The sequence below is a fragment of the Lynx rufus genome, unplaced genomic scaffold, assembly GCF_022079265.1.
Source record: "Lynx rufus isolate CCGP_SWC_20201006 ecotype Redwood Valley unplaced genomic scaffold, mLynRuf1.p SCAF_2, whole genome shotgun sequence".
NCBI classification, from domain to species: domain Eukaryota; kingdom Metazoa; phylum Chordata; class Mammalia; order Carnivora; family Felidae; genus Lynx; species Lynx rufus.
Genome location: NW_025814834.1, coordinates 205,655,589 through 205,683,544, shown reverse-complemented (window position 1 = coordinate 205,683,544; position 27,956 = coordinate 205,655,589). Strand labels below are relative to the sequence as shown.

Genomic DNA, 27,956 nt, shown 5'->3' with positions numbered 1-27,956 from the left:
CCCAGGAGGTGGGTAGTCCAGGGCACTGATAAGAAAGGCAGAAGGTTTTTCATGTTCTCAGACATACAGACAAAATCCTAAAGGGGTGCAGGAGGTAGGAAGAGACATACAGAGACACCTACTTTCCCTGGTCTGGTCAGCTGCTATGTGGGATGGGGACGATGTGATGTTTACAGAGCCATAAGTTTATAGGAGCTGCACCACCTGGAGGGTCTGGGTCTCTGACAAGAAGGTGGGAATGGGAGAGAAAAAAGTATCTGTGGTCCTGAAGTATTTATCCCTAGGGCTATTTTACAGATGGGAAAGTAGAGGCCAAGTAACATAGCCAGAGTTGTAGAGTATTTAGAATAAGGTAAAACCCAAGCTTGTAGGGAGCAGGAAGAGAGGGGAGAGTGTAGATGCCAGATCAGGTCTAGCCATTTTCCCGTCTGCTCCCGGGTCATCACTGTCTTCCTGAGGACAATTCCAGATCAGTCCTTCCGTGTGGCTGCTCCCGGGCGGCTTTTCACCTTAGCCTTCCCCGCCTCCTTCCCAGAATCCTTAGCAACAGACAGGCAGCGTGAGAGGGGCAGGAATGCCCCCCGCCCTTGGACAGGCTGACTCCTGTTTACCCAGCTGGTGTGAGCCCAGGCCGGGGTCGCAGGGAAGACCCGGGAGGCCTGTCGTCCAGCTGGCGCCCCGCTGCTCAGGTCTTATGACCCCTCTTTCCCCTCCAAGGCCTCTCCCTCAAAGATGTGACCCAAGGTGGGGCTTGGCCTCATGGAGAGGAGAGCTTGGCTCCCGCTACATCGCCTTTACGTCTCTGCTCTTTCATTTTTACTGAAAACACAGAGGTGGCCTTGAGGGAAGAAGTGCTGTGGAACAGAGGAGCTGGTTAGGAAGGGGCAGGTGGATAGAGCATGAGATTTACAACAGAAGACCTGGGTTTGAGACCCAGCTCTGTGTGACCCTAGCAAATCACATGTCCTCTCTGAGCATCAGTGTCCCCATCTGTCGACTGAGGGTGAGGGTCAGCCCTCCCTCTTGCCAGAGCCCTTATGCAGCTCGAGCCTAATAATGATCGTGAAAATGCTTTGTGGAGTCAAAATGCAACACAGCTCGAGACTGGGGCCCTTACTTGATGGGCGTCAGGGGAAGTATCTGTTCAGATAGGTACGTGCAGCCAACCAGGGGCAGGAACAACAGGCCTGGGAGTCAGAAGACCCAGGGACTAGAGTAGGCTCTAGTTGACTCTGGGCATGAACCTTCACTTCACTTCTCTGTTAGCCCCACCTTCCTCATATTTGTCTGCGTGGAAAGGCTGTTCTCCCTACAGTCTCACAATGACCAAGGAGGACTATTCATCCGACCAGCATTTACTGAGCACCTGCTATGTACCAATCCTGGGCTAGGCTGGCATGTGGCTCTTGTCCCCGAAGAAAAATAACTCTAGAAGAAGACTTGGGGCTCAGATCCAAAGTGTCAGATATAATTGAGTCTAGTCCCCTCATTTTGCAGACAGGAAAAAAAAAACAAAAACAAACAAAGCCTTAAAGTAGAAAATGGCTTTCCCAGGATATCAGAACTGGGGAGTGCCATTGCCATTCCTACCTGATTCCAAGCCAGACATTGAGACTCAATCATTATACTCTTCCCACTAAATCCAGGGCTACTTCAGGATCTTTCTCAACACAACACTCTAGAAAGCTACTGATCAACGGGATGAAGTTGGAGGTCAAGACCAAATCATTTGCATACCAACCCTAAATCCTCATCTTGCACTGGTCTGAGGCCATTTGACCAGAATCATCCATGTAGGGACTCAGACCTAGGTGTTCTCACCCACTCTGCCTCTCCATCTATTCCAGAAACCAGCTTGTATTGAGTGCCCACCGTGTACCCAGCTTTGCGCTGGACTCAAAGATGAGTAAGGTCTGCTTACAGGCTCATAGTCTCGTGTGGAAGAAAGCCGAAGGGAAGATAATTATGGGGGGATAGTTGAGATACACACATATTTCTGTGGGAACTCAGAGAAGAGAGCAACCTGATGGCCCAGGGACAGGGTTGGGGGGCTAGGTGATGATTGAGGAATACTTCCCAAAGTGGGGACGTGGTAGGCAGCACTCAGCCAGCAAACACATGACAAATATGAGGTCCAATATAGAGTCCAGATACATTTGGCTTCCTAGGGGATCAGTGACATCTGTGGCCTAAGAGATCGTAAGAAACTGTTGCAGGAGGAGCCACTGACCCGATGAACAGGAGTTTGCAATGTTGACAAGGGGCAAAGATGGAGCTTAGGAGGAGTGGCTTAGGGGGGAGAAGGGGAAGTTTCTAGGTTGCTTTCTTAGTTAGGCTGAAAGCCAACAACATATACTGTCAAGCCCCTATTGAACTCACCTGTGCACTCCTTAACTTGTGGCCCTGATCAGACTGCCTGTTATTTAATGGAGGTAGGTCTTTCCTGGCTAGACTGGAGCCTTAATAGGACAAAGACTGGGTCTCATTTCTTACTAGCTGAGACTTGAACCTAGCCCTGGCATAGTGCGTGCCTGGCTCATAATGAGTACTCAATAAATCTTGGATGGATGGATGGATGGATGGATGGATGGATGGATGAATGAGTGGGTGGGTGGGTGGATGGATGGATGGATGGATGAGTGGGCAGGTGGGCGGATGGATGGATGGATGGATGGATGGATGGATGGATGAGTGGGCAGGTGGGTGGGTGGATGGATGGATGGATGGATGGATGAGTGGATGGATGGGAGAGTGAGTGGATGGATGGGTGGATGGATGAGTGGATGGGTGGGTGGATGGATGGGTAAGTGGGTGGGTGGATGGATGGATGGATGGATGGATGAGTGGGTGGATGGATGAATGAGTGGGTGGGTGTGTGGGTGGGTAGATGGTTGGATGGATGGATGGATGGATGAGTGTGTGGGCGGATGGATGGATGGATGGATGAGTGGGTGGGTGGATGGGTTGATGGATAAATGGATGGATGACCGTGGAACCTCTCTAAGCCTGTTTTCTCCTCTGCAAAATAGGGGAAACAGTGCCAACCTCACAGGGATATTGTTAAGACTCAATAAGACGATGCAGCTAAAACCCTTAGAATAGTGCTTGGTGTTCAAAAAAAATATTTATTGAAGGGATAATGATTAGCTTTTAAAGGTAATCTCAGCAGATAGATCCTGACTGATGAATTTTGCATGTGCTCTCTGCCAGGATGCTTTAAAAAAAAAAAGGAGGGTGCCTGAAGTTATTATTTGTAACAGTTGTTAGAAATAAAATTCGTTGATTCCCATCGGGACAGTAAGACCTTGGCTGGGAAATCGTACAAGTCCCTGAGAACGTGGAAGAACAGACCTAAGCACGTACTCTGTGCAGACACACTGTTCTAAGTGCTTTACTCATAGTAACTCATTTAACCCCCGCAATGACCTTACGTGGTAGGCCTTGTTATTATCTCCATTTCTCATATGGGTAAACTGAGACACAGAGAGTAAGTTGGCCAAAGTCACACGGCCAGGACATGGTCTGACTCCTAAGGCCACTTTCTTAACCACTTGAGAAGCTCTCAGTCCAGTGGCAGAAACAGAGCAATACACTAGGTAGCAGTACCTAAGAACAGGCATTGTGTCTGACTTCTTTCTGTCTCTGGCAGGTTCTCAATCACTGTCTATGGAGTGAACGAATGAACAAAACAATGAACGAATCTGCACTCAACCCACCCTTAGAGCATTGTGACAGGCTCTCATAGTGCTATTGATCAGTAGACAAAGGGCAGTGGCTAGTGCCTAAATCATCTGAGATGGCTATGTCATATCTAAGTGAAGGCCATGGTCCGTTTTAAAGCTTGCTTAGGACACGTACTCTGCTGCCCATTCCTGTCTGTCGCTGCCCATGTGTGGCCTTGTCGGTTATTCCTCTGATCCCAGCCAGAGCCTCCTGCCATCATGTCAGTCTTTAGAGAGCAGCGGGGAGCCTGGCTGGCAGACGGCCTTGTGCCAAGGAGACCAGGCTCAAATCGAAGCCAGAGGTGGACATCCTGGCCCGCTTTCTGCCCCCACCATCCGTGTGACCTTAGGCAGTCACTTCTGTCTCTGAGCCCCACTGTCCTCCTCAGCCCCAGGGGGCATAGAAATAACGTCCCTCTCGCAGGTCCTTGTGAGGCGCACCTGTGGCCACGCTCAGGAACCATGGAGACAGGAGGTGGGGTTGTTCTGGAAAGTTGTGATTTGTCGTCTGGTTTCAGGAGCGAGTGGGTCAGTCTTGAAGGTGGGAGCAGTAGGGAACCATAGGAAATATGAATGGCCGTCCCCGGGGCCCTGTCAGCCCCAAGGTCACCCCTCCCGTACCTGTCACGATGCCTGAAATGTCCACCATTTGACTAACTCCTGGGATGGAGGCCTGGCATCTCCGGGAGGGATCTGATTCCCTGGCGAAGACGCATCCTCTCTCGGCCTGGGCCAAGTTGAGCGGGAATGAGACACAGCTGGGGGCAGAGGGCACACACCGGGGTGTGCTGAGACCTGAGACCTTGAGCAGGGGTCCTCTGGGGCCTTGGGGCAGCCTGGGGAGTCACATGCCTGGGGCTGGGTGAGAGGCGACAGGAGGACCCTTAAAATGGGGCAAGGAACTGCCGGGAGCTGTTTTGCTTCCCTTTCAACTTTCTGCCAAGGAGCAGTGCGGCCCAGAGAGGAGGTTCTGCCAGCCCCCCGGGCACCTGTCCCAGAAGCCTAATTACTGGCTCTCAGTGGGCAGTCAGCTCGCTGATTGAGAGTCCTTGGGGAGAAGGCACTGCTGAAATGATGGAGGAAACACCATATTCCTTCACAGAAGCGGAGCCTGGTGTCTCCCCCTCGCCCCTCTCATTCGCATGGGGTGTTCCCAGGGGCAGAAGAGGTTGCTCGTGGGCCCTCATGACACCTGACCACGCCTCCACCCACACTGTCATCACCCTGTCCATCCCGTGTCACCTCTGCCTGGACCACAGCACAGACTCCCCGCTCTCTGCACGGCCCCCTCTCCACCCAACAGGCAGGGACCTGTTCACACAACAGGTCCCTTTAGAGCCCGGCGCAATGGCTTTCCGTCGACTCGGAGTCTGGCTTCATCTCCTGTGGTTCAGCTCCCTCCTCCCACCATGCCCTTCGCTCCCCTTTCCAGCCACACAGGCGTCCTTGAGGCTCTTGACACAAGGGCCTTTTTAGTCCCTCCCGAGGAAGAGCCTTTGCACGTGCTGTCTGCCTGGAATCCTCTTCCCCATGGACTCCCACTACCAAATCTTCTCCGCCTTTGGGTCTCACCTCATGTGTCACCTTCTCAGAGAAGCCCTCCCTTACCACCCCGGCTAGAGCAGTCCCCGCTCAGCACCCTCTAGCACGTCACCCTGTATTTATTCGCTGTTTATTGTCCATCTTCCTCACTTGATTAGACGCTCTGCGAGTAGGGAACTAGCTTGCCTTGTTTGCTGTCGTGTCCCCAGCGGCCAGAACAGTGCCTGGCACATAGTAGGGCTTCAGGCCTGTTGAATGATCCCTAGAGGAGACACACTAACAGCCACTTGACAAGTCCTGCCGGGCCTATGGCGTCATCCAGCTGTAACTTCATTTTGTCCTCACAGTATAAAACCCTGCAAGGGTGTGTCCCCATTTTACAGCTGAGGAAACTGAGAGCCCGGGGGTTTAAGCAACTGTCCCAAGGTCACGCAGAGAGCAAGAAGCAGAGGCCCAGATCTGCCTAAGTCTCTGCTTTTACCACTGTGTTATTAAAACAGGTGTTGGGCACCTGGGAGGCTTAGTCAGGTAAGTGGCTGTTGATTCCAGCTCAGGTCGTGATTTCATGGTTTGTGAGTTCGAGCCCCACGTCATCAGGCTCTGCCATGACAGCGTGGAGCCTGCCTGGGATTCCCCGTCTCTCTCTATCTCTCTCTCTTTCTCTCTCTCTGTCTCTGCCCCACCCTTGCTCGTGCTCTCTGTCTCTCAAAGCAAATAAATAAATAACTTAAAAAAATTTTTAATCTAAAAAAAAATTGTTTTTAATGTTTATTTCTGAGGCAGAGACAGAGCATGAGTGGGGGAGGGGCAGAGAAAGAGCGAGACACAGAGTCCGAAGCAGGCTCCAGGCCCTGAGCTGTCAGCACAGAGCCCGACGTGGGGCTCGAACTCACAGACGGTGAGATCAGGACCTGAGCCGAAGTCGGTCGCTCAACCGACTGAGCCACCCAGGCGCCCCTTAAAACATTTTTTAAATAATAAAACAGATGCTATTACCCCTGTTTTACAGACAAAATAACGGAGACTCTGAGAGATGTCCCCATGGTACCTAAAGGCCTCAGCCAGAAAGAAGTGAGGTTGGGATTTGAACTCCAATGCTGCCTTGTCTACAGGGACAGAGACAGCAGGACCCAGCCGACTCGCTGTCTGTTACATAGGGGCTTTTGGACTAGGCGGGAGCCATCTGGTTTGGCAACAGTATCCAGGGCACAGAGCACCCCGTTAGGGAGGGGAGGACAGTAAAGCAACATCTAACACATATGGAGCATTTACTGCTGGGGTGCAAGCATTGCAAAAGCTTCAGGAGTGTCACCCATCTTCTTGACAACCTTAGGAGGGAGATAGCTCTATTGCCCCCATTTTGCAGATGACACAACTAAGGCACAGAGAGGTTATGCAACTTACCCAGGGTCACTCAGCTAGGAAGTGTTGCAGCTAACCACTGCATTGTACTGCCTCTCCGAGGAGACAAAGCGGGATAGGACCCCAGAGCCCTCCAAGGCTAAGAAGGGCACTCCAAGCCTGGTCAAGTAAACAAAGCCTGCAGCCCAGAGCCGTGGATTCTCTTGGCTGTAAAACAGGGCCAGGAGTTCATCAGGATGTTGTAATGAGAGGAGATGACAGAGCTGAGTAAAGCCCCCCACCCAGTCTGGAGCCCAACCCCTCAAGTAGTGAACAAGCAGTGGGCGAAGGAGAGCACATGATTTCCACCTCAGCTTAAATCTCTGCGCCACCACTCGCTGAACCAGTGGTGCTGGGCAAGCGATTTACCTCTCTGTGCCTATACTCCCCCGTAAATGAGGATAATTATAGTATAATTTGAGATTACATAAATTAATCCACATAAGGTACTTAAAACAGTGCCTGGCCTAGAATAAGCTCTAAGTGTGAGCTGTTATTTATCAGAAGCTTACAAATGTTAAAATATTAGTTCTGGCCTCTCTTGTAACCAAGGAGACTCTCTCCAACAGGGTTGCCATGAGGTCAGAGAAATTAAGGTAGGAAACTGTGCTCTCAAGCCCTCCCTTGGTGACGGCGTGGGCTATCTCTGCAAGCTGCCCTTCAGCAGAAGTCGCCTCCCCGCTCTACATCTCCAGTCTTTACCAAGGATGAGACTCCTTCCCTGTGGGTGCTAGAGCTGTTTGTCAAATTTATGAGCTTTCAGAGATAACCAGGTCTCCCCATTTTTCTAAAGACTGAGCGAAGAGTTTATGACATTAGAGGTTTGTCATCATCCTCTGCTTTGGTGTCTGTCTGTCTGTCTCTCTCTCTCAGTTTCCTCCTCTTTTAAAAATCCAAAGTGCAAGCTGGGAACAGCAGCCCCAGGCCCTATAAACACACTGTTCGAATAAAGGACATATTTAGGGGAGGATGGAGCATCCTTTAAAGGTGATCACTCTAAAATGACCACGTCTGGGCAATTTGTCATGAAGTATTCTGGCTGTTGCCAGAGATCATTTTTTCCTGCAAATCTTGCTGTTGGCTCATCATTTTCAACTTTTGACCTTTTAAAACTGAGGTGTGGGATTTTTGTAAGCTTTGGGGATGCGGTGGTTTTAAAATTACTTTTTAAAGGGGCGCCTGGCTGGCTCAAGTCAGTGGAGCGTGCGACTCTTGGTCTCAGGGTTTTAGGTTCGAGCCTCATGTCGGGTATGGAGATTACTTAAAACTAAAATCCTTAAAAAAATAATAATAATAACTTTTTAAGAAGCCATCTATCCCCAGGAAACTCTGGGATTAGACTCAAAGGAACCCTGCAGAGGAGGTAGGATCCCTGGGTCCCTGTGCTGCCATGAGGGACTTTACAACCCAAGAATGTTCTAGTCCAGGGACTGGGCAGGCTTCTTCCCGATTCTCTGAGGGTTCACAAACCGTCATGCCACACGCAGGACTACTTGACCTGCAGGTGGTCCCGGAGGCATGGACGCATAGTCCTGGGCGGGAGGCTTGTCACTGTCTGCCCCTGCTTGTCTCTCCAGCCTCATTTCCTGCACCCCTGCGCTCACAAATTCAGGGCTCCACCTACGGCCCTGAGTCTTGCTGTGCAGTTTCTCATCTCTACTCTTTTGCAGACTGTTCCTCTGCCCAACATGCCTCTCTTTTCACTCTTTTGTCCTTCTTTGTCTTCTAAGATAGCTCGAATGTTAGCACCTCCAGGAAACAACGTTAAGGCCCCTTCTCTGGGCTCTCGGGCCCAGCACCTCTTCCCCGCCATGCATGCCTTGGCACTAATCACACACTGTGTGGAAACTGCCTGTCTACTTGGGCACCTTCCCCACCAGGCTGGGAGCCCATTGAGCTTTGGGTCCCTAGGCCCAGCCCAGGCATGAGCCTGGAAGACGTGAGGCCATGTGATAGTTAAGACCCCGCCTTTGGACTCACGTGGAGTTCTCCACTGCTGTCCCTCCGCCCCCCCCCCAGCCCTGACACTGCCTGTGGGCTGGTTATGTATCCTTACTGAACCTTAATTATTTCTATAAATGGGACTATCAGTGGTACTTACCTACCTCATAGAATTACTCTAAGAATTGTTGTTGGGGGAACCTGGCAGGCTCAGTTGTTACAGCATGTGACTCTTGATCTTGGGGTCATGCGTTTGAGCCCCATGTTAGGTATAGAGATTACTGAAAAAAATAAAATTAAAAAAAAAAAACTGTTGATGAACACTAATACACTTTATGGTATTAACTCTGAATCTTCACAAGTTAAGTCCTATTGGCGGACCCATTTTCCAGATGGGAAACTGAGGCATAAAGAGAAGTTCAGTAACTTGCCTAAGGTCAGTGGGAAAGCCAGAGTTCAAGGCCAGATGGACCCTGACTCCAGAGCCCGTACCCATGACCACTATGATGCATGGCCCCCTAAAAACTTACATGAAGCCCTCAGCCTGGCACACAGTAGGTACTCAATACAGAGAGTGGCTGCTGTTGTCACTTAAGAGTTGTTAATAGCTCCATTCAGTTTTTAGTTGATTTTTACATGGAAGAGGTGGGACTGGTCACAACACAGGAAGAAGGGCTCGAGAGCTGGGGGAGGGGAAGATTAGGGGGAAACAAGGAGAGGAGATGGGGAAAGAGTGGAGACTTGGGGGTGGGCCAACAGAGGCCAGAGCAGCAGGGCTGGGGCATGAGTTGGCGAGGGCCGCGGCAGGCTGCTGGGAGGAAGGAGCCCAGGGCACTGGTGTGGCCATCTGAACGGTCACACAAGACTGCCACTGGCTTTCCTGCTCTTGGAAAATAAAAGCCTAAACTCCCATCACCGAGCACACAAAGCCCATTGTGGTGTAACCCCAGATCACCTTTCTTGTCTTATATTTCGCCTTTTCCCCAACACATCCCATGCCCTAGCCACCCTGTCCTGCCCTTCACTCCTCCATACCTTTGCACACACTATTCATCTGCCTGAAATGCCCTTCGCTTCTCCTGGCCCTGATGGACTCCTACTCATCCTTTAATACCCAGTTCAAATGGCCTGAAAAACCCTCGTCAATACCCCTCGCTGATCGTATTCATTCTTCCCTTCTTGAAGTGGACTTCAAGGCTAGGGACTGTGTCTATTGCCCAACACAGAGCAGGACACAAAGTCACTGCTTAGAAAAAAATTGTTGGGCTTTTTTTACTGAGTAAATCCATCCTCAAATCAAGGACGGACCCTAGTGAAACCACACACATGATCTCAAATCTCCAGTGTCCAGGAGAGCTAGAGCATTAGGGAGAGAACTCATCCTTCCCAGGGATCCAGATAAGAGAATGTTCTGGGGCAAGTGGGGCTCAGGAACTCTGCTGTGGGCCTAGAAAATGTTGCTTGGGAGAATTCATGCCTGGGACCCCACTCCAAACCCCTCCAGCACAACCCAGAGATGGCTGCAGTCGGAAAACAAGCCGGAAACGTGTCCACTATCACTCAACGGACCTCCATAAAACGTGGAACTCAGGACTGACCCTCCCTGAGCAACAGGGAGGATGCTGGGCTATCACTCTACTTCTACTCTTACAGTGTAAGACCACATTGGCTTTTTCAGCAGCTTTTGGCTTGTGGTCAACTCAAACCCCCAGATCTTTTTCACTGGGATGGCTGCCAAGCCACATCTTGTGCATTTGATTTATGGCTTGGGTTAGCTGAGGCCCACTCCTGCTCCCCAGAAGCCAACAGGAGGAGGCGACGGTTTCTGTACCCCTAGGAAGGAGAGCGATTGCAGGCCCCCAACCCAAGAGCCTCAGTGTGAGCGTGGGCAAGCTACCCCTCTCCCTGTTTGTGTTTCTAAGCCCTTTTCCTTGAGGCATCAAATGCCGGGACCTCTTGAAGGAGATTTTCATTGGCATTCAAGTCACAGGCCACCAGGGCGCATGCAGACCAACCTTTGGGTTACTGGGGAAAACACCCAGAAGGTCAGGGAGAGAGGGGCAGGTATCAGAGGCTCAGGCTCCTGAGCTGGATGTCCATATGCCCCAGGGAAGGCCCCTCGTTGCTCTGAGCCTCTGTTGCTGATCTGCGGAAGAGGGGTGACAAATCCCAACCCCGTGGCATTGTTGGGGCAGAGGTGCCCAAGCAGGAAGTGCCTTCACAGGCATAGTAGTGTCTGTGTGGGGTCATAGATAGCTGGGGCCGAGTGGGCACCAAGTGCCCGATAACATCCGTCTCTTCCCCCATTACAATGAATGAGAAACTGAGGCACTGGGCTTGTACCACCTTTGCAAATTTTGCTCCCGCTCAGCCAAGTGTGCTTGTCTCCCCAGGGACTGTCTTTTTAAATGCCACTTTTCAGAAAGGCCACACTCCCTACAGAGACGCCCCACACCTGCCTCAGCTCGTGGCTGTCACCTTCGCGGCCATCACAAACCGTGTACAGTGTTTATGTTTGTCTGGTGCTTCTTTCCCCCTCGCTGTCCTAGACCCTCAGCATCACGAGGGCAGGGCCCCCGTCTTCCTTGTTCGCCGCTCTTCCTCCCCGGCCTCAGCACGGCCGGGACTTGGCGGTGTGTGGAGAGTGACTGTGAGAGTCTCTGGAACATGCCTTTGGACTTTGGCTACAAACCCAAGTTGCGTTAAAGAGAAGCGTATTTATTTCCCTGCGCCACAAACAAGGTCACTTCCCCTCCCTGGGCCTCTGTTTCCCGAGCTGTAAAATGAGGTGTGAAATGAGAGATTGAACTAGCTTTTCTCTAAAGTCCTTCTAGCTCTAAAGACTCTAAGTGAGCACAGAAAGGGGGAGAAGATTGTATTGAATTGTATTGCCTGTTGGGTTGAAAAAACCAACTTGTGCCAGGAAATCTCTCTCACTGTGTCACTTTCTCCACTGGCCTGGAAAAAAACTGCCCCGTGCAGGCCCAGGCCTGTGGAGCCCACACTGGAAAAGTCACAGGCCCCTCCTGCCGTGGGCCCAGGCGAGGGGGCCCCCGAAAGGTGTGTGGTAGCTGCTTCCCCGGGGGGTCCAGGGTTTGTTGCCTTAACCGGGCGCACAGAGCAGGTAAAAAATTCCAGACATGTTCTCCGCTGACAGCTAATTGTGTCCTTTATTAATGACCATGGCTTTCTTGGGGCAGGTGGGCGGAGGGAGGAGGCCAGTCTCAACCCAGGGGGCTCCCTCAGGTGGAGCTGATGACCGCATTTCTGGATCCCATAGAAAGGGAAGTGCTACATGAGGTGACCCTGAAAATACACCCCCCCAGGCTGGAGAGGGGAGGGGGCTTTCCTGGCTCCCCAAGCCCCAGCAGGGGCGGCTGGGCCCACAAAACGAGGCAGGGGTTTTGGAATCTGGCAGACCAGGTTCGGGGACCTAAGTTGGCCTCTTAGAACACAGCCACCGAAGTACAGTGGAAGGCCTGAAGGGGACCCACAAGGGGGCTGTGGTCCGTGGGCAGCTTGGGAGATGCTCTCCAGCTCCATCCGGCCATCAGCCCCTCATGGTACCAGGACTGGGCCCACAAGGCCCTTCCTCAGTGACCCGCTACGCCACCTGTCAATACAGCAGCCAGATGTGCTGGGGGACTTGGGGCTGGCCCTGCCAGATGTGTCAAGCTTTCCAACACATCCGGCTTCCCCTCCGGCACATCGTGATTATTATTTAACACTTGCTTCTCCAGCATCTGTGAGTCCCGAGGATTACAGGCTGGGAGGCTCCAGCGTGCTGATCTAGCTTAAGGTCTGGGGGCCTGGAGTCCACTGCTCATCGAAGGGCCTGTTTCCTCAAGGACCCAGTGAGGACCTTTACAAGCCCTCTTGCAGTGATAGCCTAGAGCTGTAGGGAGGGCTTTTGTGGAGCTCTATCTGTTCCCCACTTTCTCATTAGGATCCCCTGTTAGCCTGGGGAGGAAAGTGAGGTGTGCAGCATTAACCCCATTTATAGATGAGGGATATGGGGCTCAGAGAGGGACACAGTGAAGAAGTAGCTGAGCTAGGACTTGAACCAGGCAGAGGAAACAGCATGTGCAAAGGCCCTGAGTCCAGAGGAGGCCTGATGTTTCCAGGATAGCCAGGAGGCCAGGGCAGCTAGAGTGGAGTAGACAGGAGGGAAAGTAGTGGGAGGTAAGTTCAGAGAGGTGAGAGGGACACAATGACATCACACGGAATGAAATACCATGGATAAATTAAACCACAGAGGTAAAGGGGGCTTTGGTAGGCTATTGGCTTTCAGTCAGAGTGAGGTGGGAGCTATCGAAGATCTTTGAGCAGAGGAGCAACACACAGTTGATTCCTGCTCTGCAGGATCCCTCTGGCTGATATGTCAAGAACAGACTGCAGCCAGAGGCGAGTAGAGAGGTAAGAGGGCAAGGGGGAAGGCCAGGAAACCAGGCGGGAGGCTCCTGCAGTGATCTCATGGCCACCACCCCTCCGCCCCTCTCTCTTCCCTTCCAATCTCGGTGTCAGGATTCCTGGGCTGCAGCCCAGTCTCCGTCAGCCACTAATTTGCTGGGTGACTTTAGCCAAGTCACTGGTGCCGTCTAGGTTGTGTATTCTGTAGTCATAAAATGAGGAGCTTGGACCAGAAGATCGTGAAGGTTCTCCTGATTTCCAGTGACCCAGACCCCAACCTGCCTCTCCAGCCTCATCTCCCACCTCTCCCAGCCTCGCACTTCATGCTTCAGTGACCCTGAAATATTTGCAGTGCCCCCCCCCACACACACACCATGCCATTTCATGCCTCCGTGCCCGTGCACAGGCTGTCCCCTCTGCCTGCAATGCCCTTTCCCGCCATCCACCCTGCACATGGAGAGCCATGTTCTTCAGCAGATCTCAAGCTCAGGTGGCATCTCCAAAGGCTTCCCCTGACCCACCCACCCCCGCCTTCCTCAGTGACCCTGGGCACTTGGAAGGGCCATCCTGATCTCCGAGAGATGCCACCTGCGTCTCCGAAATCATCTAATGTTATTGAACCTCTGTTTCCTCATCTTTATTTTTTTTTAATTTCTTTTTTTTACATTTATTTATTTTTGAGAAACAGAGTGAGACAAAGCATGAGCGGGGGAGGGGCAGAGAGAGAAGAGACACCGAATCTGAAGCAGGCTCCAGGCTCTGAGCAAGCGGTCAGCACAGAGCATGATGTGGGGCTCGAACCCACGAACTGGGAGATCGTGACCTGAGCCGAAGTCGGATGCTCAACCGACTGAGCCACCCAGGTGCCCCTCCTCATCTTTAAAACAGAGATTATATTTCCTACTCCCAAGGTCAAGGTGAGGATTCAGTAAGAATGTAAAGCCCCTAACCCAGTGCCCAGCACGTTGTCACTGTCCGGGACCTGTGAAGCCAGATAGCTGCAGAGACTGGGCTGTCGAATGAAGATGGGGGTGGCCCTGGACAGTGTGGCCCCAGATTCCTGGAATGGCCCCGGCCAGGACTCCAGGACAGCCTCCCAGCAGCCCCACGGCTCAGGGGCATTCCTGTCTACCCTTCCTGTCACCAGCCAGTCCCTCCACTCACCTCCTCCATCAGGGCCTGGTCAAAGCTGCCTGCCTGCAGCCACTCAGCACTTGAAAATGTCCTTAATTGCTTCACCAGAGTGGGGAGTCACCCTGCAGGCAGATAATTAAAAAGTTCAGAGCTTGATTAATTGGGAGGAAATTGGAGGAATGGGGCTGCCTGCGGGGCGTGCGGGAGCTCTCAGCCCCTGTGTGGGGACGGCACGAAGGGAGGTGGCCAGAGCCGGGACCTGTGGCCCTAACATAGGATCCAGGGCCTGGACGGGCCAGGCGTGAGACCTGCCTTTGCAGGATGTGGGGTTCAGGGCGTGGCTCCCCAGGAGACCGTGAGCTCCACTCCTACTCCACACACACACACAAACAACTAGGGCGGAGATGTCAAAAGACACAATGGTCATGGAAGTTCTGATTACTCTGGCTTTGGGGCTGTGGGACCTACAGGCCTTCTAGCCTGTCGTTCAGTGCTCTGTGCCAGGCAGCGAGCAGGGCAGGCACGGTGTGGCTGCCTCATGATGCTCACAGTTGGGCAGGTGGAAAGGTGGGAGGTAGAGACAGGTATTAACCAAGTGCCAAGAAGCAGGAAGGTGGGATGGCTTGAGACCCCATCCCTGGGGCACAGGAAAGAGCTCTGGGGGCTCTGACATGGTCTGGAGAGCTCTGGAGGCCTAGAACAAAGTCTCCAGTCCGCACACCAGCTGAGTGAGCTTGAGCATAAGATTCCGTATTTCTGAACCTCAGTCAGTCAGTCAATACACGCTTCCTGAGGCCTCTGTCCGTCATCTCTCGGCCACTGGTGCTGGGGGGGTTCCAGACATTGTGGGTACCTGCTGCCACCAGGCTCAGGGCCAAGTGCAGGAAGCAGACACTTACAACCATTTAATCATGCAGCAGCAGAGGCAAAGTGACAGTGCTTCAGGAGCATGGGAGAGAGGCCCCAAACCCAGGCCTGGTCCGGGATGGTATCCTAGAAGAAGGCCAAAAGGTGATTTGGGTGGAGCCGAGCTGGAAGGATAAAAAGGAGTTAGCCAGGCTGGCGCTGGGGCAGAGCGAACGGCCTGAGCAAAGGCCCAGAAGGAGGACAGAACACAGCTGGCGGGGGAGCTGGAAGCCGCCGGCTGCAACTGGGGCCCAGGGTGCGGCTAAGAGGTGCCAGGAGCTCCGGCTGGCAAGGTGGACCATGGAGGGGAGGCCAAAGCAGGCTGAGCTCGCCACAGGCACAGGGATGCATTGAAGGGTCTCGAGCAGAGGAGGGACGCCACAGATGGCCGGTGTGGAGGCTGGCTTGGGGAGGCCCTGGGATCCCCCCCTCAGGGAAAGAGGAGACGTGTTAACACAGTTCCTGCCGCTGCCTTCTGACTTCTGTCGTCCTGCCAGCTGCTGGCAGGGATCCACAGAGCCCAGGTCCCGGCAGGGGCAGGCTGGGGTAGCCTGGGCATGTGGGGGAGTTGGGGGGGGGCAGTGGAGGCAGGATGACTGACATCCCCTGGGTGGTCCCAGTAGGCGCTACCACAGCAGGGGAATGAGCCTGAGGCGCTCCCTGGACTTAACCTGGCCAGGCAGGGCCCCCCTTCTCAGGGGAGGAGACAGGGAGAAAGGTAGAAGATGGGGGGGGGGCACCCTTCGTCAAGCTGGAACACTGAGAGCCTCGGAGACAGGAGTTAGGAAGAACGGTGGGTCACAGCCTCTGACTGACTTTGGACGAGGCATTCCTCTCTGTGAGCCTCAGTTTCCTTATCTCTAAAATGGAGACAACACCTCCTACTGCACAGGGTGACTGTGCAGACTGAGTGAGGTTAGGAACTGAGGAAGCTGCTGGCCCAGCACCAGGCAGGTGCCTGGTAGGTACACAGTGGTGGGAAGTCCCTCCTAGCCCAGAAGCTTGCCACCGGCTTCCAGCGTGGCTGTGCCCATGGCACAAAGGATCAGGCACCCCGCCCAGTTCAGTCCAGGGGGACTGACTCCACTGGTTTAACCTCAGTCGCAAGAGGAGGAAGCGTGCAAAATGCAAAAGCCACTTTGCATGAGGAAGACCCCCCAAACCCCCCTTGCTCCACCACGGGAATACTGCAAGCTCCGCTCATAGTCACAGCACAACGCCCTGAAAATACGCAGATCGGTTGATCCACAATTGAAGAACATAGGACCCAGGGGCGCCTGGGTGGCGCAGTCGGTTAAGCGTCCGACTTCAGCCAGGTCACGATCTCGCGGTCCGTGAGTTCGAGCCCCGCGTCAGGCTCTGGGCTGACAGCTCAGAGCCTGGAGCCTGTTTCCGATTCTGTGTCTCCCTCTCTCTCTGCCCCTCCCCCGTTCATGCTCTGTCTCTCTCTGTCCCAAAAATAAAAAAAAAAAAAAAAAAAAAAAAAAAACGTTGAAAAAGAAAAAAAAAAAAAAAGAACATAGGACCCAGGACCGGGTGCCTGAGCCTGGCCATAGCTGGAGTCCCATACCTGGGAGAGGCCATAGAGGCCAGCCCAGAGTGGGCAGGAAGTGGCCCGGGCTCACAGAGCAAGGGGAGCAGGGAGCCACAGGGGCAGCCTAGCTCAGCCTCCCCTCTCTGGGCCCAGAACTCTCCGCCGCCCGCTCAAACTCCTCTCCCCAACCCAAACCCAGAACTTCTTGGAGACCCCAAGGCAGGAAAGTGAGCCGGCTGCCCTTCCAACCTGGCACTGCTGAGCCTGGAGCCCACTCCCTCTGCCCAGAGTGGCCAGCAGTCAGGTCTGGTCAGGGGAAGGTGTGCCGGCCCCCTGCTCAGTCATGGCCTCTTACAGGCAGGGCCTGGGCCTTTGTCTCCGTGTCACGTGCCTGGCACATAACAGGGACTTAATACATGCCTATTGAATCAATTCGTAACTCAGCATCTCTCCGACTGGACACAGACTCCTGAGGGCAGGGACCACCACATCTTTTTTGTCTCTGTACCCCCAAGGCCTGGCACACAGCAAGTGGGGGGCCAAGAATGAACGGAGATAGTAACAGCAGACACTTGTGGAGGGCTCAGTGCGCCCTAGGCAGGCACTGCTGCCCGTGCTTTTTCTAGATTAACTCACGTACTCTCCCCACCAAATAGAAGGTCGGTGTCATCATTCTCCCCATTATACAGGCAAGGGTGCTGAGAGTGAGGTACGTTGTCCCTGGTCACACCGTTAGCCAGAGGCAGGCCTGGGATTCAGCCCGGGCAGCCGGCTCCACGGTCCACACCCAGGTTCCGTTTCATCAGACCTCCTGCTCGGGCGCTTGGGAGCTAGAAGGCGAGGCCGCCTCTGCCCGGACAGAGCCCTCTGCTCTACGGGACCCCTAGGGAGGCAGAGAAGCTCCTTCCCCACCCCCAAGGCCTGGCACTCTGGGCCTGACCGAGCGTTTGACTCCACCGTGGCATCGGTCGTCTGGGGATTAAACCGGAGTCTCTGGGAAGACAGCAAAGGAGCTGCAAGCCTGGCAGGGAGGCTGCAAAGATCACCCAGTGCCAATTAGCGGCCCCGCCGTGCCAGGTCCAGATGGAGCCCTGCCTCGGCCTGACTCAGGGCTCACTCGGTCAATTATCACCTATCCCGGAGCCCAGGGGGCAGGTGGGGAGAAAATCTGTTTCCCCATAATCCTCCCTCCCTCTCCCGGCCAGCTGCTATCCCTGCCTGGGGTCGCCCGGCCAAGGGATCTGGGCATCTGCAGAGTCCCCAGGTGTGTGGGGCCTGGCTTCGCCTCTGTCTTGCTGAGTGACCCGGCAAGCCCTGTCCCCTCTTAGGCCTGACGACAGGGTCTCCAGTAATGACGTTCAAGCCGCGCGATAATTTCTCCGTCCAGGAATACCTGAGCGCAAGGTTTTTGGAATCCCACAGACCTGGGGTCAAACCTCAGCTCTGTCATTTAGTAGCTATGTGACCTCGGTATCGTCATTTCACCTTCCCCCTTGCCAAGCCTCGGTTTCCTCGTGCGTAAAAGGGGGGGGGGGTGATAATGGTGCCGCTTCAGTGGGTGGTCAGGTGGATTTAACGAGAGATTCCGTGCCAATCACTTGCACCGGCCTCAGCACCTGGAAAGCACATGATAAATGAGAATTATTACCACCCTTGCACCCCGGGTGAGTAATAATAGCTAACACGTATATGGTACAGAACTTGCTGTGTGTTCTGTGTGGATATCAGCCCACCAAACCCACAGCCCCTGCTGTTGAGCCCCCCACCGTCCACTCGGGGAGACAGACCTGCCCTCAGCTAGCAAACTGAGCTGACTGAGCACCAATTATGTGCCAGACCTGGCACTGGGGATGTGGAGACTGAAGACCCAGCCCCTCCCCCAACCAGGGTCCATCCACCGGGGAGCAGCACACAGATAAGTGGTGGAGGGGTGAGGTCCGTGGTAGGATGCAGCTGGTTGGTACGAGCCTGGCTTCCAAGAGCCAGCCATGCACATTTCTTCCCAACTCCACGTTCAGTTATCTCAGACTGGTAGCTTGAAATTTGTCCTAGTGGGAGCTTTGCCACCGAAATTGACAAAGGTGACCAATCAGGGCTTCCCGCCCCCCTTCCCCACCCCAGAGGGCCATTGAGCAGGACACCACTGCCCAGAGAGTGTGTCTGATGTGCCACAGTAGGGGTCTGAGGTGTCTGCTGTAGAGAGTGGAGGCCGGCCTCCCAGAGGCGTCCATGTCAGAACCCCATCCCTGATGGGCAGAAGGACATTCAAGCAAAGGGGCCCTTGCACGTGCAGCCAGGGCATCTAGGGAACAGCAAACAGACGAGAGAGGTGACCAGATGGGGCCAGAGAAGTGTACCAGAGGGTCAGGTTAGCAGAGACCGAGGACGTTTCTGGGACACGGGACTTCCCGTTTGAAAAGCAGGATGAGTTGTCACCATAAGTGGACAGCCCCCTGGGATGACCCATGGGGACAGAAGATGGGAAGTGGAGTGGGATCTGAGCAGCCACGGAGCCAGATGAAATTGACATGGTGATGGTGGCACCGAGCCTGGCATTTGCTTGGCCAAGTATTTTCTCATGACACCCTATAAGGGGGATATTCGTTTATGCGACAAGTACATGTATTGAGCAGCTACTATGCTCCCACCACTCTGCCAGGAGTTAGGGAACCAACGAGAGAGCCAGACGAACCTAGTTCCTCTTCCCCTCTGCAGGCACTTCCCAGGCAGGGAAAAGACATCACACATGTTTATAAGCTGTTTTCTAATATAATTACAATTCGAGATGAGTGTCAACAAAGGAAACAGACTGAGACAGAGTGTAATGAGAGAATCACTCTGGCCAGGGTGGTCAGGGAGGGCCTCTCTGGGAAGTGACATTAAAGCTGGGGCCTGAGAGGCGCCTGGGTGGCTCAGTCGGTTAAGCATCCAACTACACCTCAGGTCATGAACTCGTAGTTGGTGAGTTCAAGCCCCATGTCAGGCTCTGTGCTGACAGCTCAGAGCCTGGAGCCTGCTTTGGATTCTGTGTCTCCCTGTTCCTCCCCCACTTGCACTCTCTCTCTCTCTCTCTCTCTCTCTCAAAAATAAATAAAGATTTTTTAAAAATTTAAAAAAAAAAAAGCTGGGGTCTGAAAGAAGCAGGTCAACCATAGGAAGCAGAGACAGTGCTCCAGGCAGAGAGACAGCATGGCCAAAGGCCCTGAGGCAGGGGCACTCTTGCCAACCGAGGGGCTGGAGTGCAATTGAGTGAGAGAAGTGTCCAGAAATGCCAGGGAGACCACAGAGCCAGCCTGGCGGGCTTCTCAGACCAGGGCTGGGTGTGGGGTGGTTCTCAGTGCCACGGGGAGCCACCTGTGAGTTTAAAATAAGCAGAGTGTGGTGGGTCCGATTCATTCAGATCTCTCCAGTGAGTATGGGGGATTAGAGGGGAGGCAGAAGTGGGTCAGGGAGAGCCACGCAGAGACTCTGACTGCATCCATACCTTGTACGTATCATCAGCCCCCTTTCCGGAGGAGGGGACTGAGTCTCAGAGAAGGCACCTGTCAGAGGCACGGCCTCCAGGTCCGTTTTCTTCCCAGTTCTGTGCGTGAAACCCGGATGTTGGCAGGACTGAATGCCTTCCCAGCTGAGAAGCTAGGAGTGGCACGGCCCCTAGGGCACTGGGCACTGAGGGCGGGCCGCGGTTCCTGACCTCTCTGTGGGCAAAGAGGTGGCGGACCAGAGCTGAGGGCCTCCCCCCGCTCACACACTATACCTGGTATCAGAATCTGCCTCTGCTGCTGAAGAGCCAGGTGTGTCTGCCCCTCTTTGGGCCTCAGTTTCCTCCAACGTCGCTTTTGCAGCTTTGTCACTTCGCCCACCCGTCACCTGCTAGGCACCCGGCATCGGACTGGGAATTCACAATCCAGCCAGGCACTTACAGGTTCATCCCTAAGTAAGCAAAACAGGCACTTCTGGGACACCCGTCGGCTGAGCCTCCGACTCTTGGTTTCAGCTCAGGTCATGATCTCCCAGTTCATGAGCTCGAGCCCTGCGTCACACACTCTGTGCTGACGGTGCGGAGCCTGCTAGGGATTCTCTTTCTCCCTTTCCCTTTGCCGCTCACACACCCACACCACACACCCTCTCGCTCTCAAAATAAATAAATAAACATTAAAAAAAAAAAAAAAAAAGAGAAAGAAGCCTTCCCTCCAGGAAAGGCTTCCTGGAAGAGGGGTACCTAAGCCAGGTCTTAAAGGGGTGTAGGAGTTTGATGACAAGGGGAAGGCATTGCAGGGAATGAGGGCAGGGTGGACAGAGGCCGGAGGTGTGGAGGCAGGCCTGGGGCAGGCACCACATGCAGCGGACTGTGCGGAACAGCACGAAGCTCAGGGTGGTGGGCACTGAGAGGCGGGCAGGTGCCAGCCCTGGGGGCCTGGGGGCCCTGAGCAGTTTGGGGAGCTGTTGCGGATTTTTTTTTTAATAGCAGTTTTATTGTGACGTGATGCACATACCATAGAATTCAGCTAAATTGTACAATTCAGTGATTTTTGGTGTATTCATAGAATTGTGCAACTGTCACCGCAGTCAATTTTAGAACATGTTCATCACCTCAGAAAGAAACCCTCTTGCCCATTAGCGGTCACTCTCCATTCTCTGCTCTCCCCTGTCCCTGGCAACCACTAAGCTGCTTCTGTCTCTAGAGATCGCTGTTCTGGACACTTTCAGATAAAGGGAAGCCTTTTGTGACTGGCTTCTTTCACTAAGCACAGTGTTTTCAGGGTTCATCCACGTTGTAGCACGTATCAGTGTTTTATTCCTTTTTACGGCCAAATAATATTCCATTGTGTGCCATTGTGGATTTTTAAGTGGCACAAAAAGGTTTGTACTTTAGAAAGCTGGCTCTGGAGGGTGGGCAGGAGGAGGCCAGATGGCCATGAGAGGCTAAGGAGTAGGTAAGAAGAGCTTTCTGGATGCCCGCATGGGTGGAACAGTAGGAGGGAAGAGCCAGGACGGGGCACTGCTGAGTGGGGGGAAGACCTGATAATTGGCCGCAGGGGGTGAGGGGAGGGAGGAGGCATCCAGGGTTCCAGGGGACTGGGTGGAGAGTGACGTCACCTTGCAAGACGGAAGAGTGGGTTTTGTGAAGCACGGTGCCGAGAGATACAGAAACCATAGCTGCCCAGTGAGAAGGCGAAGGGGTGTCCAGCCGGACACCTAAAAGAGGGAAGGCTTCTGAAGGAGGCAGCCTGGGGAGTCTGAGATGGGGCCAGGATGTGGTGACTGGGAAGGACAGCCAGGAAGGTGGCCCAGATGGAGGGGCTGGCACGGCACAGAGACTGTGGGCAGCCACTCGCCAGCCAGGCCCCGGGAATTACCAGCAGATGGGAGAGATGTGCTAAGCTGGGCCGGCTCTTGACCGAAAGGGAGCCAGGAGGGTCCTGATCTTGGGATCAAAACCTTTTGGCATCTATTAGGATGGTCCTAGACCCCCCCTTCACAGGAGCCCTGTACCCCCACTTTACAGCAGAGGAAACTGAGGCTCAGAGAGATCAATCACTTAACTAGAGCCAGAGCTGACTGGATAGTGCCAAGATGGCACTCTTTATCCAGACAGCAGGGAAACTCTGGTGCCTGAGAGGAAAGTAAGAAGGAAGGAGGGCAGGAGGACTCAGGACCCCAAAGCCAGTGCAGTCAAGTGGAGAGAGCTCTGGGCACCTGCCCAGGAGCTGCCAATCCCTGCTTAGCACTCACAGACCTTTGACAACAATGCAAGTTGCATAAGGGCAGTGTAGTGTGGTGGTTAGGGAAGCCTCTAGAGTCAGACCACCCAAGATTGAATCTCAACTGTGCCACGGTAAGCTCACATCCTAGCAAATTATTTCACCTCTGTGCCTTCATGCCTCCATCTGAAAATGCAGGTGATAACACTCCCTCCATCACAGGGCTGGGTAAGGACTGGATGAGTTACTATGGGTTGAGTACTTAGAACAGTGCCAGTATTTAGTAAGTACTCAGTAAGGGCTGCCTGGGTGGCTCAGTCAGCTAAGCATCCAACTCTTGATTTCAGCTCAGGTCCTGATCTTGTGGTTTGTGGGATCGAGCCCCCCCATCAGGCACTGTGCTGAGAGCACGGAGCCTGCTTAGGATTCTCTCTCCCTTTCTCTTTCCCTCTCTCTCTGCCCCCACCGCCACCCTGGCTTGCTCTCTCTCTCTCTCTCTCTCAAAATAAATAAACACTTTCAAAAACTACTGGGTAAATGTTGGCTGTTTCGTATTTACACTCTGAAGGCCTGGTATCCCCAGCTGTACAGCAGAAGCCCTAAAAACTCCCCAGAGCACTCAGTGTCATCCTCCTTGGTGTCACTATGGCCTGAATGGTTATGTCAAAGTCCTGACTTGGCCCTTGCCTGGCAGTTTCTTAAGGACTGGACTGGAGCTGGCTCTTCAGGATCCCCACAGGGCCTGGTCCAGGTGACACCAGCCAGTGTAGTTGTCTGTTAAGTCGGTTGCCACCTTCTGGAAGCCCCCTCCAAATGGCAGGTAAACTAGGACCCCAGGGGGAGGGTGTTGCTTCCTAGTGTCCCAGGGGGACTTGTGTGTGGCTTATTTACTACACGCTTGTGTCATCCAGCAAAGCCCTGAGATTGTAACCACAACCTTTCCCCACCCCCATGCCAGACACTGGCCATCGCATGGAGTCCACTTTATGGGGTAGATGCTCTCTCAGCAATGAGAAAACTTTAGCTCACAGAAGGTGAACTCCTTGTCTGAGGTCACCCAGCAGATTGGTATTTGAACCAGATACCGTTCAATAATGCCAGGAATTATTCCGGGCATTTTCGCCTAAATTAACCAGTGTAATCCTCACAGCAATTATAGAACATAGATGCTGTTGTCCCCATTTTGCAGGAAGGAAATAGCTTAAGCGACTGGCCCGAGGTCATACTGCTGGGGATTGGCCAAGCAGCCTGCACACCGGCCACCGTTCTTCACTGCCTTCCTACTCGCACGATCCCCGAAGCCCAAGCTCTTCCCGCTTAGGCAAGGCAACTTCAAGCGGTGTTAATGGAGCATCTGCTGAGTGCTGGGTTCTGTGCTGGGCACAGGGGAAGGAGCCGTGAATCAGACAGGGCTCCGATCCTGAGGGAGCCAAGAGCACGGCCAGGGGACCCCTTGATGAATAATTATGGCAGGGGAGTAAAGCTTTCCGATCTCAAGTAACAGAAGCGCCAAAGAGGGTGGGGTCTCCGAGGCTGGAGCTGGTTGAAGACTTGAGAGGAGGGCAGTTTGCTAAGATGTGAACTTGGAGGATAAGCTTGGAGACTGGGGCTGGAAAAATAATTGAGGGAAATTTATGTTAGCCATTTACATATGAGGAAAGTGATGCTCTGAGAGGCAGAGATGGCTTGCCAAAGGTCACACAGCACACAGGCATGGAATGTGAGCGTCCCTGGCCCGGGGACAGTGTAGCCGCATTTCATTCCAAGGAGGAACTTGCCTGTTGCAAAGCTCTTCCCCATCCGCCTTCTCAGTTACCCCTTCCATGATCCTCCCTCCCAAGATCACAGCAGAGCTGGGATTATGAACCCCAGTAAGCAGGAGAAGAAACAGGCCAGGAGAGGGACAGGGCCTGGACCTGCCAGGCCTCCCAATTCCCAGCCCAGGGCTAGGAGGAAGAGGGTAGGGTGGATTTGCACACTGGTCCACATAGGACTGGTCATTTCTTGTAGAACCTGAGCCCTGAGCTGCAGGGCCTGAACCCAGATCCTGAGCAGTCCGCCCCAGAGCAGGGAAGAAGGCCAAAGCCTCTGGAAGAGCCCTCTTAGATGAACATGCCCATCAAGTGCAAACACTTCCCTCCTCAGGCTGTCCCTGGTATTGCAGGCTCCGTTTAGCGAAATGAGTTGATCAAACACCTGCTGCACTAACAGCTAGTACTCATTGGGCACCCACACTGTGCAAGGGATTCCCCCAATGGCTTTCAGAAATAGGTCTTGGGATCATGATTTTACAAATAAGGAAACTGAGTCTCAGAAAGCATAAGCCGCTTGTCTATGGTCACACAGCTAGTAAAAGCCCCATCTGGGACTCAAACCCAGTCCTGTCCACTTCCAAAGTCAGTGTTCTTTCCTGCTATACCCGCGTCATCTCTCTACATGCCCCGCACTTTGCTACTGTAATGTAATCATCCTCAATCATCTGGAAGCCAGGAATCTAGTTACAAGAATCAGGGTTCAGCCAGACATTAGTGAGCAAGACTGGGCCATAGGCGCTTCCCCAGACCCCTTCAGGGTCTTCGGAATAAGTCAGGATTGACCCTGGAAGCTGTGGCTCAGCCAACCCGGAGTATTTGAAGAAGGATTGCTAGGGGCCCCAGCTGAACCCATAGACAGCTTCAGAGACAAGATGCCAGGTAGCCTGGAACCTTCTGGGCACAGAAGGGACTGCCAGGTTGGAGCCTGGAGGCCCCCGGGAGCCTTAGGAGATGGGACTCCCCAGCAACTGCACTTCGCGGCCCTTCCGTGATGCCGTGTGGCGTCTACGAGAAACTGCAGGGTCTCTCCATGCCTTGCGACCTCTGAGCCCTCCTCCGGTTTCTCCAGCAATTCTCCTTGTCTTCTGTCCCAGGTTGCCCATCTGGAACCTTCAAGGCCAACCAAGGGGACGAGGCCTGCACCCACTGCCCCATCAACAGCCGGACCACTTCCGAAGGGGCGACCAACTGCGTCTGCCGCAACGGCTACTACAGAGCAGACCTGGACCCCCTGGACATGCCCTGCACAAGTACGTTCGGGGCCTCTCGGGAGCAATGCCTGACCGAGTCCCGAGTCCACGTGCAGAAAGCTCAGAGCAAGGGCTGGACAGCCGTCGGGCTGCAGCCAGCCTTTCCCGAGAGGGGAGCAGCCAATCACCTGATGGGAGGGGAAATGAAAAGCTGTTTGGAAAAGGACCATCCCGGGGTGGTTGTATTGCCAACAAGCAGCTACCATGGAGCTGGCATCTGGCTCCTTACCTCCTCCTGCCAGTCACATGGAGGATAAAGTCAAGGTCTCGATTCACAAAGGGACAGTAAATGGGAGGCTTGGCAGAAGGAGAGCCAACCTGGTGTCTGTGACAGAAGAGGCTGCCCGGTGTTCTAACCTGGTGGCGGCCGCCTGAATCACAGGCCAGCGTTCTCAAAGAAAGGGGTGACTACGGGGGCAATCTCCCCACCCCTGGATCAGACAGGAATGGCATTCAGCTGCAGGCGACAAGAGAGAGAGAGCTGACCCCAGTGACTTAAACCGTAAGGATTTATTCTCTCACTTCGCAGAACCCCAAAGATAGGTACCCCTGGGGTAATTGTGGCAAATCCGTGAAGTTCTCTGGGACCCGGCTCACTCTTTCTGCTCTGCTACCCTCGGCATGTGGTTCCTCTCCTTCGGGTCACTTCCTAGTCCAGCATTGCTGCTGAAGCTCCAGCCATCACACACATTCTAGACGGAGGAAGGAGGAAAGGGACAAAGGCACATTTTATAGCTGTGCCCTTTTAAGGAAAGATCCTAACCAAAAAACCTCTGCCGTATGTCAGTGGTCAGCACTTAATCACAGGAGGCTGGGAAATACAGTCTTCTGGCTGGACGTATTGCCCCCCCCCAAATAAAATCGGGGTGCTATTAGAAGGAAGAAGGGGAAATAGATATCAGGTGGGTGTAATCCCCAACACAAAAAGACTGGTCCTGGTCCCGGTAACAAACACCAAAGAGGTTGGAGTCCAGGGAGAAAGGGTTAAGCAGATGTGCAGCAAGATGAGAGTTATATTCTAGAAGCATCTCTCTGATGGGTGGAGGGGAGAAAGGATGCGAAGGAAGCCTTTGGGGGCCTGGGCTGGAGCCAGGGCAGTGGGCAGAGAGCCGTCCCTTGGGGAACGTACCTCCACAGCCCCCCAACTGACCAAAACCTCTCCCCACCCTCAGCCATCCCCTCCGCACCCCAGGCGGTGATCTCCAGTGTCAACGAGACCTCCCTCATGCTAGAGTGGACCCCGCCCCGCGATTCAGGAGGCCGTGAGGATCTCGTCTACAACATCATCTGCAAGAGCTGCGGTTCAGGCCGGGGCGCCTGCACCCGCTGTGGGGACAACGTTCAGTATGCGCCCCGCCAGCTGGGCCTGACCGAGCCGCGCATTTACATCAGTGACCTGCTGGCTCACACCCAGTACACCTTCGAGATCCAGGCCGTGAACGGTGTCACCGACCAGAGCCCCTTCTCGCCTCAGTTCGCCTCCGTGAACATCACCACCAACCAGGCAGGTAAGCACTTCAAATGCACGCCCCGGGGGCGGGGCCGCGCCCGGCTGTGCAAACCAGTATCCCGCCAGCCCTCATCAAAGACCCTCTCGCCCCTGTGGAGTGGCTTCTGCTTTTCCAAGGCTGTACTCACCTGGGAGGGTAAGCGTTTACCTGTCCGTTGTCATGGTGTTCATAATAACCGCTGTCGTTTGATGAATGTGTGTCGTTGAAGGTAAGTGTGAAGCTGCTATAACAAAAAGGGTTCAGTGGCTTAAAGTTAACACAGAAATTCAGGCTTCTCCCCTGTGAGAGTCCACAGGTGAGCAATCCAGGCTAGTGGGTAGATCGGATCCACTTGGAGACTCGGGGGCCCGGGTTCTTCCGTGTGCGTCAGCGCCCCCCACGCCCCCTGCCTGTGTGCACGACCGACGCTGAGGTGCAGGCCTGTCTGTGCTCCGGCCTGCGGGGAGGGTGGGAGAGAGAGGACGCAGGGCCACAGTAATGTTCCAAGCCGGGTAAGCAGGAGTGGCACCTGTCACTTCTGTGCACCTTCCCCCAGAAAGAGCTTGGTCATGTGGCCTCACCGAACCAGGGAGGAGGCCAGGGGATGCGACCCCTCGAAACCTAACTTAGACCTCTCACAGTGGGCGGTGGGGACACAGCCAGGAGACATCTAGCAGTTTCCACAGGTGTCTTCTGTGAGCCTCCCGCCCACTCCAGTTCAACTCAGGCAAACTTTCCTCCCTCAGCTCACCTTTCATAATCCTTTCTGGGACCCCACGTCACTCCATCTTCTGCCCTACTTCCCTCATGGCAAAAAAAAAGTTGCCAGCAAGGCAGTCTCACCACTGCTTCCATTCCCTCCTCAGTCTACTCCACGCAGGCTTCTGGCCCCTTCTCTCCACCAAGACCACTGTCCTCTGGGTCACCAGTGACCCCCATGTGCCCAGGTCCAGGAGACACTTTCCAGCCTCATCCCCCAACCAAGGGCCACATGAGATTTTCAAGGACCTCATGGGACCTATAGGCTGAAAACTGAGTGTGCCCCTCAGTTATTCAGTCAACAACCCTTGCCCAGCTTCCGCTGTGAGCATGGTCTGGGGGGCCCTG

At 53.9% G+C, this 27,956-nt stretch overlaps 1 protein-coding gene across 1 annotated transcript in view; it reads left to right on the top strand.

The window, feature by feature from the left end:
- Positions 1–27,956, top strand: part of EPHB2 (EPH receptor B2) — a 138,241-nt gene that overhangs the window by 67,874 nt on the left and 42,411 nt on the right. Inside the window, 2 exon segments of the mRNA XM_047082379.1 lie at positions 25,204–25,359; positions 26,532–26,867. Of these exon segments, the coding sequence (XP_046938335.1) occupies positions 25,204–25,359; positions 26,532–26,867 (492 nt within the window).